General features: G+C 43.1%; 3 protein-coding genes and 1 non-coding gene across 6 annotated transcripts; all 4 read right to left on the bottom strand.

The window, feature by feature from the left end:
* Positions 1–21: 21 nt before the first annotated feature.
* CHMP4A (charged multivesicular body protein 4A) lies at positions 22–4,552 on the bottom strand. The gene is made up of 5 exons (XM_071221934.1): positions 4,433–4,552; positions 2,243–2,392; positions 1,975–2,156; positions 1,115–1,250; positions 22–683 (listed from the first exon to the last, which is right to left on the bottom strand). The coding sequence occupies exons 1-5, from the start codon at positions 4,461–4,463 to the stop codon at positions 649–651; spliced, it is 534 nt and encodes a 177-aa protein (XP_071078035.1). The 5' UTR covers positions 4,464–4,552; the 3' UTR covers positions 22–648.
* A 335-nt stretch (positions 4,553–4,887) lies between these two features.
* Positions 4,888–6,439, bottom strand: MDP1 (magnesium dependent phosphatase 1). 3 transcript variants are annotated; one of them, XM_071221935.1, is made up of 6 exons: positions 6,245–6,439; positions 6,068–6,128; positions 5,885–5,995; positions 5,461–5,568; positions 5,265–5,359; positions 4,888–5,184 (listed from the first exon to the last, which is right to left on the bottom strand). In XM_071221935.1, exons 1-6 carry the CDS (start codon positions 6,279–6,281, stop codon positions 4,892–4,894), a joined length of 705 nt encoding a protein of 234 aa, XP_071078036.1. In that variant the 5' UTR covers positions 6,282–6,439; the 3' UTR covers positions 4,888–4,891. The 3 variants fall into 3 exon arrangements, with proteins under 3 accessions (XP_071078036.1, XP_024412182.1, XP_053783925.1); XM_024556414.3 differs by having other exon boundaries at positions 4,979–5,183; positions 5,274–5,359; XM_053927950.1 differs by having other exon boundaries at positions 4,979–5,183; positions 5,274–5,359; positions 5,885–5,989.
* A 905-nt stretch (positions 6,440–7,344) lies between these two features.
* NEDD8 (NEDD8 ubiquitin like modifier) lies at positions 7,345–16,738 on the bottom strand. The gene is made up of 4 exons (XM_024556433.3): positions 16,582–16,738; positions 8,531–8,578; positions 8,275–8,357; positions 7,345–7,697 (listed from the first exon to the last, which is right to left on the bottom strand). Exons 1-4 carry the CDS (start codon positions 16,597–16,599, stop codon positions 7,601–7,603), a joined length of 246 nt encoding a protein of 81 aa, XP_024412201.1. The 5' UTR covers positions 16,600–16,738; the 3' UTR covers positions 7,345–7,600.
* On the bottom strand, positions 10,405–10,592 carry LOC112301584 (U2 spliceosomal RNA). Its single transcript, XR_002974494.2, has one exon. It is a non-coding gene; the product is annotated as a U2 spliceosomal RNA (small nuclear RNA).
* Positions 16,739–16,740: the final 2 nt, after the last annotated feature.

Here is a 16,740-nt window from a genome sequence, read left to right as displayed (position 1 = left end):
TACTTGCCCCTTTATCCCTGTATTCTCCCTCCCTGTCCTTGAAAATAGGCTTTGCAAAAGGAAAACGGGCAATAAATCATGAGGCTGTCTTGGCAAAGGCTAACTGGGGGGAAGTGATGAGGGAAGAGGCAGAGACAGCTCCACTTCTAGGATAAGTAATAGACTGCAGTTTCCTCAACCTCAGCGCTAGGCAACTCTAGGACAAATCAACTTGAAAGATGAGCCTAGTAGGTAAGATATTAGAAACATTTAATCTATATTCCAATGCCCCTTAATTACTCCTGTTATTATTCATGGCCTGAAAAAAAGCTCCAAGGACCAGGGGAAGAGTTTCAGGTATAGACAAGGCAGTATAAATACCAGGATTCCATCTGCCCGATTTTATTGAGGACAAGGCACTGTAACTGCTAGCAAAGAGAAGGGAGCTCGGAGGCTCCTCCTGTACCAAGATCCTTCTTTACAGTTGAGTCAGGGATGGAAGGGCAACAAACCCTTTCTCAAGCAGGGCTATACCACCACTCTCAGCAGGGCCTCCCAAAAAGGCTATGTTCCTTTAGCTTAGCACTTGGCATTTAAGGAAAAGAGACCAACGGAGGCAGCATCGGGAAGATAAGCCCAGACTCATCAGGGTACCCAGTCAGCCAACTGCTATAATGCTTCTCCATCTTCATCCGCTTTGGGAGCTTTGGGGACAAGGATACCCAGAGAAAGATGTGTTAAGACCTCAGCACCTTCCAACCACCCCTGCTACAACTCAGAACCTGCTGAATTTTCTCTCCCCAGCAAAGAACCCAAAGGGGTGGCCCTTCTGCTTGCTGGGCTGCTGCTAATCCCCTATCTTTGTGTACCTTAAAAAAAAAAAAAAAAAGGTGCCTGTTTCTCCCAGCATTTGCAGCCCTAAACCTGGCCACACAGCTTACTGAGTGGAGCACAGGCTGGATTTCAGTCCCCATTTCCCTTTAGCCAGGTACCCTTATGCAGTCAACAACCTGTGCAACTTTAGCAGCAGCCCTTTCTGCCTGGTTTGTTTGAGGCAGGATGGATGAGGCACAATCTTTCCTCATATCTATCCTACCCTCTCAAGTCCCTGAGACATGAGGACGGCTCTGAGTACCTGGCCCTGAGGGCAGGTGTGCAGAGGGTACACTAGGCAGTTGGACTGGGGGTTCTTCCTCCTTTTCGCCCACATGTAACAACTCCCGGGCCAATTCCTCCTGCTCCAGCTCCTCTAGCTCCACCAACAGCTCATCCTGGATAGGGGACGACAAGACTGTTCAAGACAAAGAAAGGAAACTTCTGCTCTTAAAAACATACCGCTTTTGGAGTTCCCCCCTAAAATTGCCCTGATTCTCCTAGACATTGTTTTTGGCTGGTCCCATGCTTTCTCTAAGACTTCCTAACCCCTCATCCCCAATCACCTCATCCACATTATCTCCAAAGCCCACAGGCTGAGAAATGGCATCAGAGATCTGCTGGGCCATGTCCTGCTGTTCTGTGATTTCAGCCATCAGTTCATCCACCTTGTCAATGTCCCTCAGAAAAAGATATATAGCCAAGACATCAGGCAACTACCCCCCTGACTTTCTTATCTCAAATGAATGAAACACCTTCTGCCAGTGGCCTCGGACTGCTAAATCCATGGCCAACAGGTAGAAGAGATCTGTGGAAAATTGTAACTAGGCAAGTCTGGGCTGAGAAATGGCAAGAATCCACACTGGGCAGGGGGTGGGACAGTGGGAGGATAGATTGCACTCCCTTCTCTGAAGGATCTTTACAAATTAGGAAAATCATCTTTCTTTGCTAGAATGCCCCAGCCAGAAGAGAGGTATCTTGCAGAAAGCAAGGAGGCTGAAATAAGCCTACCCATCACAGGTACCTGTACTGTAAACTCACATTGGAAGGTTTTAAGGTCCAAAGTACAATACCAAGCTTATAACCCCAGTACTTGAGCCCCCTGCACCCCTTCCCCCATACCCACATGTCCTGATAGGCTTTCTTCATGCCATGGGCAGCAAGCTCCATGGTGCGAAGCACTTCTGCATTGGTGGTGGCATTCTCAATGGCCTCACGGTGAAACTCCAGGGTAGATAATGTCCCATCAGTTTGCGCCAGCTGCTGTTCAAATCTTTTCTTCCTCCTCAAAGCCTGTAGGGCAGCTGACCCAGGCCACACCTTGAACGTCAGAGTCAGAAGCCCCTGCTTGGTACCTGGGTCCTCCCTGTTGGTACCTTTCCCCTATTACCTCTCTTGTTCTTGGTCCCATGCTTCTTGGCTGTTTGTAGCTCCTGTTGAATCTTCTGCTCTAGAAACTCCTGTTTTTTGATCAGTATCTTCTCTGTCTCCTTCAGTTTCTGTATCGCCTCCTCAGGGGTTGGCCCCTTCTCCTTCTTCCCTGGAGTCCAATGGACAAGGCCCATATTGTGTGAAGGAAAAAAATTAACCACCAATCATGGAGTGCATACTATTTGCTAGGCATTTGACTGTGTTATTCTAGTTATTCCCAGAATGACTCTCTGCAATGAATGTATTTTTACAAATGTGAAAATAGGCATGAAGATACACTTTTTTTTTTTTTGGTCTAAAATCACAACTAGTAAGAGACTGAGCAGTAATTGAAATGTGGCAACATGACTTGCAAAGCCAGTATTCCTTTGCTATCCAAGCCTGGCTGGAATTTCAAGTCATTTCCAGTCTTTTAAAAAAGTTTATAGACTCTCTTTTATAAAAGATTTTATTTATTTATTTTTTAGAGAGAGGGAAAGGAGAAAGAGAGGGAGAGAAACTGTAATCAGTTGCCTCTTGCAGGTGCCCTGACTGGGCACTGAACTCAAAAGTCAGGCATGCATGCTGACTGGGTATTGAACCAGTGATGTTTTGCTGCGGGACAACACGTAACTGAGCCACACTGGTCAGAGCTAGACTTTATTTCTTAGAGCAGTTTCAGGTTCACAGCAAAACTGAGTGGAAGGTACAGAGACTTCCCATATCCCTCCTACACCCACATACGCACAGCCCCCCATTACCACTTCCCCTGCCAAAGTCCGGTCGCTTTTTATAATCACTATTCCACTTGCTGTCACAGGAGATACCCAAGATCCTGACACCACAGGTTCAAACTGAATGAAGTACAGGGTGCCAGAGAAAAACAACAAAAAAAACTATCGTATTTTTCCTTTCATCTTCTGCACTTCTAACAGTTATTTCCCTCCACCCCCCACAACTGATGGCCCTTGCCTGCTTGAAATCCTTCCATACTCTCTACTGCTTATAGATAAAATCTGAAACTTAAAAAAAAATTTTTACTTATTGATTTGAGGTGGGGGGAGAAAGAGAGAGAGAATAATAAGGAGAGGGAGAGAGAGAAACATTGATTTGTTGTTCCACTTATTTATTCATTCATTGGTTGATTCTTGTATGTGCCCTGATCAGGAATTGAACCTCCAACCCTGGTATATCCAGATGACGCTCTAACCAACTGAGCTATCCAGCCAGGGCAAAAATTCAAAACTTAAAAAAAAATTTTTTTTAATCCTTACCCAAGGATATGCTTATAGAGAAAGAGGAAGGGAGAGAGACACATCGGTCAATTGCCTCCCACATGTGCCCCCACCAGGAATGGAACCCACAACCTAGGTATGTGCCCTGACTAGGAATCAACCCAAAACCTTTCTGGTGTACGGGTCAGTTCTCCAACCAACTGACCCACCTGGCCAGGGCCAAAATCCAAAACTTTTTAAACGGGATTTACAAGGTTCTTTTGGCCCTTGCTTACCTCTCCAACTATACGTCCTTTTACTTTCCTCTCCCCTTCAGTGTGCATTACACTCATGGAGCAACCAGAACTACTCTTTCTTCTGGATATAAAAAGGATATAACCATCCTTTTTCCAGTCTCTCTTTTGCACAGTTACCTCTTCCTGTGCCTCGATTCTCCACCTGATGTTCTTCTAGCCTTCTGGACCCCCAACAGCTGCTTCTCCTGTGCTCCCCTGGTTTTCAGGAACATCTCCACCATATAGTGCTACACTATACTGTAAATGCCAGTTTTGCTGGTCTTCCCCCATCAGATGGGAGCTTTAAGAAAGCTCCTTTCTTTGTCACCACTGATTCCCTCTTGCCCAGCATCAAGTAAGCACCAATGTTTTGGGAAAAACCTGGAAACTGGTCGCCCAAAACTAAACAGTAGGAGCCAGCACAGCACACAACTCCTGTCCATTCCCCGGCCTCAGCTACTCCTGGAGTGGAGGAGGGAAGGCTAACACAGCCTGGCTCTCTGACAAAGTGGGGCCTCCTGGCACCAGAAGCCTTGCTGGGCCATCACCAGGATTTGCAGTGAAGCCTGTCTCCTGGGTTTCTTCGCCTCCAGGGGCCGTGGTCTTTCCCCACTCTTTGTGGCCAGCGCCTCCCGGCCGACCCGTCTTGCCCCGGCTCACCCCTCCCGAAGAGTCGGCCCGAACCACTCATCGCAACCCAGTTCTCTCCCGCTGCGGGCCCACGGCGTCATGCGTGCACACTTCCGCCTTGTTCCGGGGGAGGGTAGCGCAACTCCTCACTCAGACACAGGCCTCGGCCAATCCCTCCTGGGGCACCGCAGTGACTTCATCAACAGGCGCCAAGGAGGCCACTTCTACCACGTGATGCCAGGCACCAGCTCCAAATTCACAGGCTCCTCTTAAAGGGGCTGCTTCATTTTCAAGTATAAAAAGGCCACCCCCATCCCGCCTCAAAACAAATTATTTGTTTCCTGTAAGGAAATGTGCAGGGTAATACACCCCGTTACCTGGGGCCAGTGGAAGATTTAGTTCTTTATGCTCTTAACAGCTCAGGAGAGAGTGAAGATGCCGCAAGCACAAGGGGTTTGCCACAGGTTCTAAGGCAGAACTTGTTGCAGTCTAATGCCTCACACTCTGGTCTTGGCCCCTCTGGATGGCCAACACTGGTTCACACGCAAGAAAAACAACCCCACATTGTGGGTAAGATTTCTTCTGTCTCACACAAAAACACTTTAATAATTTACACATGCACCTGAAAATGCCTTCCTGATTTCCTTCAGTTTTATGCCTCAAATGAGGCTCATCCATAGGACTGGACCTCAGGGTCCAGCTTGGGCCTTTGCAAATGTCTCCAATCCTTGAGTTAGGATTTGAAGACTCATTCCATTCTGGACATGAATGCAGGTAACACCTAGAAAGAAACAGAGATCTCACTTTATACCTAACCCTCCTAGACACCCTTTCTCCCCATTTCCCAAATGGTATTCTCAGCACTCAGTACCCAGTTTGCTGACGTCTACAATATTCCGCTTCTCATCATCAAAGAACAGCATCTGGGAGAAAGGAACTCCAGTCTTCTGCCGCAGCCTGTGCAAGACAGGGCAGGGGGTAACCACACTGGCTTCTTAGCTCCTCCAGGCTCTCTGCTCTTCTCTTCCCCTGCTTCTACACTCATCTCCTGCGCATACCTCTCAAAGTGTGTGACCTTGCTGCCTGGATAGATTTCCCGCTGAACAAAGTATCTGTCAAGGTCAAAGAGCTCCAGTAGCTGGTTAGCCCCTTCAATTTCACCTGTCCTGCAAAAAGGTGTAGTAGATGGAATCAGGAGAGTGGAGGGCCAGAGCTGCAAGTGAACTATAACCAGGAGTAAATCAACTTGTTTTCCCAGGATGGATGGATAGACTTCCTGGGCCCTTATTTTACTCCATATCCTTCCTTTCTGACACAGGTGGCCCCACCCAAGTTCAAAAAATAAAAGGCACAGGCGGTAATAATTTAAAGAATGTACAATACTTGCAAATTTACACCGCCTAAATTTTGGGAACACGAGAAGTCTTGCGCATGCATCCGTCAACGTTAGGCTGACAGTTTTTTTCCAGTTGCTCTTCTTACCGTGAAGCGGCTGCGACCGGCACCCCAAGCCTCCGAAATCGGTTCAGGACCTCGGGCACCTCTGGGTACAGTCGGATGGTCTGGCCTCGCCTATCTCGTACAGTTCTATCACTGGAGAAGGTGAGAGTGCGCTCAGCTCCGGCCCGACCAGCCTTTCCCCAGTCCTCCCCAGCCCGGCCTCACCTGCTCTTATGGAAAGGGGGGTCTACGTGCGTGTCCACCCAGAATGGCCAGAGCGTGTAATCTGAGAGAGGAAGAAAGAGGAGGGTTCAGCCTAAAGGAAGCAGGGCCTCGAGAGCTGCAACTGGGGTTTGGAAAAGGAGAGCACCCTACGGAATTCTACACAGTCGGGTCCCTCACCCAGATCGAAGACAGCGAGCTTCGGGAGTCGCTCCATCACCCGCCCCTCAGGCTGCGTGCCGGAGGCGCACGGAGGCGGGGCCTTCTCCAGGGCCGTAGAGTTCTCTATACTCAAGGGAGGCTGCAAGACTGCCAGGCCAGCCTTAGAGAAACGGCGGTTAGAGAGTCCTTAAGGCGGGAGGGCCGCAGCGGTGAGCCCGGAGACTGCACAAGAGCGCCATCTGACGGTGGAAGGGGAAAGGACCGCTGCAAGTGCCAACACGTGGCACACGGGACCACAGTGGTTTCCGTTTCTCCTTCCTTCACTTCTCTTCTTCCTAGCCTCCCCAAATTCTGCTAGAGACGCCAGGGAAAAGCCCTTCTGGCACTGGTCTCTCATTTCACCTTACAAACCTAAGTCATCCATCACAGCTTGTGTCATTCCTCAATCTTTTTTTAATTTATGGATTTTTAGAGGGGAAAACATCAATTTGTTGTTCCACTTATTTATGCATTCATTGGTTGCTTCTTGAATGTGCTCTGGAGATCAAAACTGCAATCCTGGTGTGTCATGACATCCCTCTAACCAACTGAGCTACCAGTCCAGAGCTCCTCACCCGAATTGTGTATCAGCGTCTTTCCACAGTGTAGAGCCCAGACCCCCTCAGCAATATTCCAGCCGTAAAGAATATGGTATCTGTAAAACCCTTCTGGCCATTCTCAAGTCAGGCCCAAATGTCCAGTAGGGTCACAATGAGAATTCACTCTCCTGGTTTCTACCACCCATGTTAGTATAACAGATGTGTAACAACCAGTTTGGGGGAGGGATTGATTTGTATTGTTTGACAATTTCTGTAAATATTCCTACCTACCATGGCCAATTTCAAGCTACCAACATGAGGTTATTTGACATGGGGTTGGAAGGAGATACCAATAATTAAGTCCCATGAACCGATAAGAGCTGACTCCAGTACACCACTGCCACTGAGTCTGGTAATCATTCTAAGGACACTTCCCTTCCACGGCCCTACTCCTTCAGTCTGGTATAAGTGGGTGTACATTTGATCCATTCTGATTTCAGTCATATTTGTGCAACAGAAGAAAGATTCCAGGAGGCCAAGTATCTTTTATATTTTATTTTATTGAGAACCAGAGAGGGAAGCACATAGGTCTGCAAACTAAAACCCAATAGCCAGCAAGGGCCCTTTGGGCCAGAAACACTGCATCCTGGGGTCTTCACAGTCTCCCACCAGTAGACACACAAGACTGGGCATCCAGGAGAGGGGGCAGTCACTCTGGTGTCCCAGAGAGTGGTAAGGATATATGATGTCTCATTATGAGGAACAGGGTAAAGAGGTAAAATGGAGAGAGGGTCCATCACTGCCTAAGACCACCTCCTCCTCTTAGTGCTAACACCAGATGGAGGACTGAACCACCTAGGATTTTATAATCAGCTGCTGTCTTCTCATCATTCCTGCAGGAAAAGGAGGCACAAAAAGGATTAGAAATTCATGTAGAATAGGGCTCTTAACCTGGGTCTCATGGATCTTTCTGAGGGTCTATGAATTCAGATGACAAAAAAAAATTACATCTTTATTTCTACTAACCACAAACTGAAATCTGGCTATTTCTTTAAATTATGAAGATAGGCAAAAAACCACAGTGGTATAAGCAATATGGGTAACCTGTTAACAACAGAAATTAAATATTTTCATGTTATAATTATTTGCAGGTATCTTGAAAATATTTTGAAATTATGGTAGTATTTGGCCCATCATTCATTCTTAATGTATTAATACAAAGCACATATATTATTACAAATTTGCCTTTTTAGTATTTTGATAACTGTATATAATTAGTTTCTTCTGTAATTTGATGTATTTTATTTTATGTCTGCTAAAATATTATTCTGAGAAGGGGTTCATAGGCTTCACCAAATTGCCAAAGGCTGTAGGCCACCAATAAAAAGAAGTAGGCCCGCTTCATCTCCAGTATTTGCTCCCTCATCTTCACATAAGATTGCCACACCCTCATTCCCATTCCAAACTCACATCTGTTTACCACTATAGATGAGCCGCTGCTGCTGTGGGGGGATTCCCTCTTTCTCTTCCACACGTTCCTTGATTCGCTCCACCTTTAGGGGTACAAGTAGTCAGGGGCTACTCGTGGTAGGTAGGAGGGGTGAGACCATGGAAGTGGAAAGAACAGAGCTATGCAGAGAGCATGAAAGCAAAGGACTAAGTTCATCAGCATATCCAAACAAATGTACATGTAGGGATATAGGCATGAAGAGGTGATGGGTATTACCTTGTCTGTGGGTTCAATGTCAATCTCAATCTCCTTTCCAGTCAGCGTCTGAAACAGACAAAGATTTCATGAACCCTACAGCCCAATATACAGTTTACCTTCTAGGTAAAATGTCCTGCGGTGGCTGGTGTGGCTCAGTGGATCAAGCTCTGGCCTGCGAACCAAAGGGTCTCCGGTTTGATTCTCAGTCAGGGCACACGCCTAGGGTGAGGCAACCACACACTGATGTTTCTCTCCCTCTCTTTCCCCTTCCCTTCCCCTCTCTCTAAAAATAAGTAAATAAAATCTTAAAAAAAAAAATGTCCTGTCCTGTTCTCTGGGGATCTACTATCTTCTGAGAGATGCACATTCTTGGCAACACCACTTTGAAGAATCAGAAGGCTTTGAACACACCTGTATTCATCAAACATTTTTACGCTCTGGACTAGTTCGAGAGGTAAAGACTCTGTGAACCATTTGACCTTACTCCCCCAGGTCATTTCACATTCCCCACCCCACCAGAATCCATGAGAATACTGGTATTCCTTTGCTTGAGAGAGCAGTGAGAGATGTCCTAAAGAAAGCATTCCTTTTAGTCAGAAGGACCTTGCTTTATATCCAACGATAGAAATTAACATTCAGATAATTTAAAGAATTCTCAAGGACACCAGAGATCACCTCTGACCAGCTTCTCCCATATCTTCTCCAGACTTCTATGTAAATCCTAAATTGCAGCTCTGGTCTTCTTCCATAGGCTAAGGGCTGCTGATGTCCAAACACAATGTGCTGATTGTACCCTTTAAAATGCTGTGCTCCACTCAGTCTCATCTCTCATCCATCCTTGCTCTGAAAGCTTGTATCTACACCAGTCTACAGTAATCCAGACCACAAACACACAATGCATGGTCCAATTTAGGGACATTTCTTTCCTTTTACTATATTCCTTTTTGTCATACCCTTCCCCACTTTTTCTCAAACCTTCAAAGACCCTTTAAAATAAGATCGATGACTTGTCCCTAATGCACTTTAATACCCATTATAGCTAGTTGTTTAAGTATCTAACTCTCCAACTTCCTTAAGGACAGAGACTATTCTAATCGAAGCACAAAGCACAATATTTGACATATAAGCAATCAAAAAATATTTATGGGAGGGCCAAATACACTGATGATCATGTTATAATCACAGCCAACATTTATTGAACACTTTACAAGAATCAGAAACTGGGCTGAGTGTCTTACATGTATCAATATAGTTAATCCTTCCTAGTATTTCTGAGATATGAACTATTACTATCACCAATTTATAGATGAGAAAAATGGGGCTTGGGCAGGTTAAAAAGTGTGACTATGGAATCAAAAGGAGGGTGTAGATCTAAACACAGACTCTCTGTACTCAGTACTGCCTGCGTTGGACTGATCTAGAACTGAGACTCAATCTATGCTTCTGTGTAAATTCATAAACTAACACATGACGTCTCCTTATGGTATTCACACAGACCAGCATGAAGAAAGTACTTAGGGCCTAATTTTTCAAGTATGAGAATGGTTCAGTCCTAATAGATAGTATTTCCAAAAATGCAAGAGTAACTCCTTTGGCTTTACCTGTTTGGATGCAAAAGAATAAATTACAACAACGACTCTCAGATTTCTACCCTAACCCAAGCTGCAATGTGTGAACATTTTCTGTAGTCTATGATAAAATGAGAAAAACACTAACAGCAATGAGATTTTCATGCAACTAAATATATTCAGGCGTTAAAATGTCTTCTTGTGAAACAACAGTAAAAATATTTGGTAACTTCTTTTAGGCCCTTTCCTGACAAAATGAAAAGTATGCAATTCTGTGCTGTACAAAAATTATTTCACTTTATTGATCGTAATACTTTTGGGGGGGTAGGGGGCACCATCCCCAGAAGTACTGCAATACTGGGTAGATGTGTGCAGTGGATGGAGCAAGCTCCTATTCCATCTCCCAGCTCCAAAAATCCACTTAATATAATGTCCTCGAATAGAGGACGTATCAGATATTAAACAAAGAACACATACTACATTTGATCTTAGCCAAAAGGCAGAGAAGCGATTGATCATAATACTTTAAATGCAAAGACTCTTCAACCAGACAATTCTATTTATAGGTAAGTAAAGTGGAGGAAAAACTTGGGCATGTATCCAGTGAGGAACATGTGCACCTTTTGTAAAAGCAGAACACTGGAAATAGCTTAATGCCTAATAATAAGAAAACTATTAAACTATGGTACATCCACAGAATATTTGTTATGCAACAATTTATACACTAAAATGGAAAGATCTAAAGAATGCATAATTATATATTATTTTTTATATGAAGACATATGTACATGCACAGAAGAAACGATTAAAAGTATACATATCTCGCCCTGGCTGGTGTGGCTCAGTGGATTAAGTACCAGCCTACGAACCAAAGGGTTGCCAATTTGATTCTCAGTCAGGGCACATGCCTGGGTTGCAGGCCAGGTCCCTAGTGAGGGCTGCACAAGGCAACCACACACTGATGTGTCTTTCCTTCTCTTTCTCCCTCCCTTCCCTCTCTCTAAAAATAAATAAATAAAATCTTAACCAAAACAAAAAGGATACATATCTCTTGTAACAGTGGTTCTCTTTGAGAAGGGGAGTGGTACTAAACGGAGGGTTTATCTGTACTACCTAAATCTCTAATAAAATAATCTTTGTCACATGAATATTAATAAACAGATATTTATTCATTCTGATTTAATAACAGAACATTTTAAAGAGTAAAAAAGATTCTAAGAGAAGGCGTAGAATGGTTCTCCTAGGAGTAAAATGCTTGGATCTTATGACATCTAAAAAAAATAACTGGTTTGTACAAATCTAAAACTCAGGAGTGACCCTTTGTTTCTGAAATTGACTGTAGAAGCCCATGAATGTATCCAGAAAGCAATCTGGTCTCCTAGCAACAACACTTTTGGAAAATAATCATGACTATGTACAAAAATATACCTTTAACACTGGTCATTGAGCCTTTTGATACTGAATAACTAGAAGCACAAACTAAATATCAAACAAGTGAGGATTAAATAAATTATAGTACAAACACAGAGGGAAAATCAGTCCTCAATGTCTAGAATAATGGTATAATCCCAATTTTGTATTTAAAAAACCAAAACAAACAACAAAACCCCTCAGATATTGTTTCTGTTTTCAAAAAAGTTGGGAAGGATATATACATCAGTACTTTTATCTTGAGTTGTGAGGTTATAGGTACTTTAATTACATTATTTGTACTTTTCTGTATCTTCCATTTTATATACCATGAGTACATTGTAATGAGAAAAACAATTTTTTAAAACAAAGTTCTTGAGTCTTGGCTGGGTGGCTCAGTTATTTGGAGTAGTGTCCCATACACCAAAAGGTTGTGGGTTCAATCCCCGGTCAGGGCACACACATAGGTTGTAGGTTTGATCCCAGGCTGGGGCACTGTGGGAGGCAACTGACTGATGTTTCTCGCTCACATTTCAAGTATTCAGTAGCACATGTGGTTAATGGTTACTACACTGGACACTGCTTAAGCATTCCAGCTTAAACGACAATAAAATAAGAATATTCCCATTTTGTGACCTCCGATGAAATAATAGATCTAAGATCATGGAAAGTAAAAGAGCCTAACAGAAGTACACACCATACCACTACCTATGAATTATTTTCATACATGAACACACAGAAAAGACTAATCAAGCCTCAAGATCTTATTACCAACTCACAAGAAAAACAGGTTGAAGAGGAATGTATTAAAGACAATATGGAGATATAACCAGGAAATCCAAACCATACAAAATTCTATGGTTTACAACACAGTTTATTCGACAAGAAAAAAATAGGGAAAAGGGTGCATTACAGAATTAAAGAGGCTTAAAATACATATCAACCAACTGCAATGTATGATCTTAGTTGGCTCCAGATTCAAACTAACTGTAAAAAATAAATGAGACTATAGGGTAAATTTGATGACAGTAAGAAATCATTGTTAATATTTTTTTCATTTTTACTTTATTTTTAGAGAGAGGGGGAGGGAGAAAGAGAGGGAGAGAAACATCAATGTGTGGCTGCCTCCCACGCACCCACCATGGCAACTGGCTGGCAACCCAGGCACGTGCCTCTCTGACTGGGAATCAACCAGTGACCCCTTGGTTCACATGCCAGTACTCAATCCACTGAGCCACACCAGCCAAGGCTCACTGTTAATATTTTAGGTGTGATAATTATGGTTATTTTAGAAAAAGGGAGTTATTTTTATAGCTAAATACTGAAACATGTATGAGTAACATATGCTACGATTTGTTTCATAACACATCAGGTACGGAGAGTTGGTGAGTTTAAATAGGATTGACCATGAAATGATAGCTGGGTAAAGGGTCTTTCTCTGTGCTGTTGTATGTGGAATTGTCCATAATTAAAAAGTAAGTAAACAATTTAAAAAGATATTCTTGATACATCATGTGGTGATTGCAGATACTAGGTTTCTTCCCTCAGATCTGCTCATTGTGACCTGGGAGTGCATTCAATGCTAGTTAATAAGTCTATGATGAACTTCAGCCCAACATACTGCTTTAGGCACTGGAGGGGATGTAAAAGAAATTATGTGATCCAGCTTTTGCCAACAATCTTTTTCAAGTGAAGATTTACAACCAAGAAACAATGACCCATACAATGAACAGAACCAACCTACATAGTATATAAGCAAGTGCCATATTGAATATTATTGCCCAAATACAAGGTGCAATGACAAAGTGCTGTGGTGAGTAAAAATCTATGCTGATTAATTTCATACCCACTATCATAACTAAAATAAAAATGACTGACATTACTAAAAGGTAGCAAGGGTGAAAAGCAGCTGGAATGTTCATCCACTGCAGGTGAGAATGGAACATGGAACAACCCCTTGGAGAACTGTTTGGCAGTTTCTTTTAAAGCTACATATATCTACCACATGATCCATTAATTCCATTCCTAGGTATTCATTCAATTTATCCCATCCCTATGTCCACAAAAAGCCTTGTATAACAATGTTCATAGGAGCCTTATTCATAATGGCCAGAAACTGAAAACAAGCAAAATGTCCATCAAGAGGAGAATGGATAAACAAATTGTGATATAGCTATTCAATGGAATACTACTCCACTGTGAGGTACAGACACACTCAACAACAGATATAATGCTGAGTGAAATAAGTCTGACACAAGAAGTATATATTGCATAATTACATTCATACGCAGTTCTAAAGCAAATCTGACCTATGGAAACTTTCAGAGGGTATGAGTGAAAATATTCTACGGGATACTACTCAGCCATAAAAAAGAAAAATTTACCCTTTGCAACAGCATGGATGGACCTGGAGAACATTATGCTAAGTGAAATAAGCCAGTCAGAGAAAGGCAAATACCATATGATTTCACTCATATGTGGAAACTAGTAACAGACTGAACTAACAAGCAAAACAGAGACAGACTCATAGACAGAGAGCAGGCTGACAGTTCTGGGGTGGGGGATGGTAGGCGGATCCAGCAAAAAGGAAAAAGGACTCATGTGTATGGACTACAGTGGTGATTACAGGGCAAAGGGGGGTATACGGGGGGTAAATGGTAATGGAAATTTTTTTTTAATGTTCTAGATCTTATGGTTACATGAGTAGTTACTGTGGTTAAAAAATCACTAAACTGAAGCCTTAAGAACTTTATGTTTCATTCAATGTTTAAAGAAAAACAACTTGAATGAGAAAAATGGGGTTTAGATAGTACAGACAGTTGTCCAAAGTAATCTGCTAAAAGGGTACCAGTGCAGCATCTGGGGTAAGAGAGCAAGATGATGAAAAAGAAGTTTAAAGAAGATCTGTACACTATGATATTGTATATCATGCCTTGGTTTAGACTCTAAACTTTAGAAGGGGTATGGCCATATGAAAACCTGGTTGGAGATATCACACAGAAATAAAGACGTAAGTTAATGAGACCCAAGGCCAGAATAAGAGTAATGGGAATGAAAAGAAAATCAAGCAAAAAAAAAAAAAAGGTATCAAAGGAAAAATTAGGTTCTATAAGAGAAAAATGACTCTAAAGAACTGAGTTCCAGATACCTGGTAGATTTGCAGGATCAATATGTAAGATGAGTATTGGGGAGATGACTTAAGACAGAAGATGATATATTTAATTTCAGAGCAATGAACTATCAAGAGAAGATTTAAATCAGAAGGATTGGTAAAGGATTGCAGAAAGAGATACGGAAGACCCCAGCTAAGAGGAAAGGAATCCTGCCAATAAAACCTACCATTTATATAACAGCTATTAATCACGTTCATATGTATTTAACATGTAGAGAAATGCAACAAATAAAAAAAGAGAGACAGAGGAAAGATAACCTGTTTAAACGCAGAAAGGAAAGTGTTTCAGAAAAGGAGACTGACGATTTTAGAGAAGTACTAACTAAAAGTGAATTCAAAGAGACAAAATCTAGAACCTTGCTACTCACGCAGCATCAGCATCACGTTAGAAATGCAGAATCTTGGGTCCCATCCCAGACCCACTTAATATTAGAATCAGTATTTTTACAAGGTCCTCAGGTAATCCTTAAGTACTTTTGAGTTGAGAAGCCCATCTACAACACAGGTGTTTAAACTGCAGATCTCAACCATCAGTGGATTATGAAGTCAACTTAGAATAGAATCGTAAATGTCAGAGTACATCACACAGTGTTTTTGTGCCTGTCTGGAGGTAAAATTTTTTCGTGTAGATTGGGATTTTTAAAAAAGTTTACAAAACATTGAACATCAAGTATAGTAATAACCTGTTCTTTGAACTAAGAAAGTACTAAGGGGACACAAGAAACCTTATTCATTGAAAAGAAGATAAAAACATTCATCTGCTAGTGTTCCTCACACTTTTTCGATGGTGACCCACACTAAGAAATACGTATGAACTAGTAACACATATGCACGTGTAATACACATAAAATGAAACAATTCACAAAACACTCTTACCCAGAAGTATACCCTGATATTTCTATTGTCCTCTTTTTTTTTTAATGTTGTTCTCAACCCATTGAACCATTAAATTGATTTCACAATTGGTAACTTTTATAGGTCACTACTCAAAGTTTGAAAAAACAATGGCATTTGGCCATGCTGTTTGGTCTCAATCCTTGGCTAAGAGATTGTTTGGAAGAACTGAAGAGGTTAAGAATGGCTATTATGCATGGTAAATACAATAAGAAGCTGATGAAAGAACGCGACTTTCTGAGCAGTAACGAAGTCGAACTAATGTTGCACTGCATCAATTCAAAAATGTTTTTGTCTCTGCAGGTACAAAAGAGGAAATAGCAGACAGGGCTAATGAGAATTGGGAATTGAAGAACCGCGGAAGTTGAGAGATGGAGCTGAAGGAAATACTGCTACTACCAAGAACTAGGGCCCTGGTAACCAACCTGCCTCAGTCAAAGAAATGTGAGTGGTCCAGAATTCCTGGCTCAGAAAGGCAGGTGCTGAATGAACACACTCCTAGCATTGGTTTTTGAAGGCTGCCTGAGATGCCACACCTTCAAAGGCTTACAGTCTAGCCTCTGGAGACCCCCCATTCCCCAGGCTAACGTTTTTGTGCTGTGCTCGGAGGCAGCCTATTTTAGGAGCTGGGAGAAGCAGGAAACCCGCGCACTGAGACCGGAGATCAGAGCTAATTCCAAGAACCTAAGAGACAGTGCTGCCTAGCTACTGCTAGGCCTCCCTGACAGCGAGGGTTCGAATACATCGAGAACCGGGACAAAAGAGGCCTCCTTCTGGGTCATGGCACTGTTCTGGCGAGAAAGCAGGACTGGCAGAAACCCCGCGGTCGTCCGGATGGGCCAGCCCCCAGCAATCAAAGCTCTCTTAGAGTCCCCCTACTTCCCATCACCCCTCGCGCAGAGCCCTGAGGCTGTCATCGCCCTCCAGGTTCGGGAAAGGTGTGGTTTCCCTTCCCCGCTTCTCCCGTAAGATACAGAAGCCAGCCCAGTACCACTGCGTCTTGGCAAAGCTGGAGGTGCTCCCACCTTCACTTTAATTAGCATCTTCCTCGAAGATGTGAGCTGCAGACAGATAAATTGCTGCTTCCACCGATGCGGTAGCCGCTGCCGCTCCCCTGCACTACGTCTGTGGAAGTCACTTCTTCTTCCGGGTCACTACCTGGCTCCACCCCCCCCCCCTTTTAT

Source organism: Desmodus rotundus, chromosome 7 (assembly GCF_022682495.2).
Source record: "Desmodus rotundus isolate HL8 chromosome 7, HLdesRot8A.1, whole genome shotgun sequence".
In the NCBI taxonomy this organism is placed as follows: domain Eukaryota; kingdom Metazoa; phylum Chordata; class Mammalia; order Chiroptera; family Phyllostomidae; genus Desmodus; species Desmodus rotundus.
The sequence above is the reverse complement of the archived record's forward strand: the minus strand, read 5'-3'. Positions and strand labels throughout refer to the sequence as shown.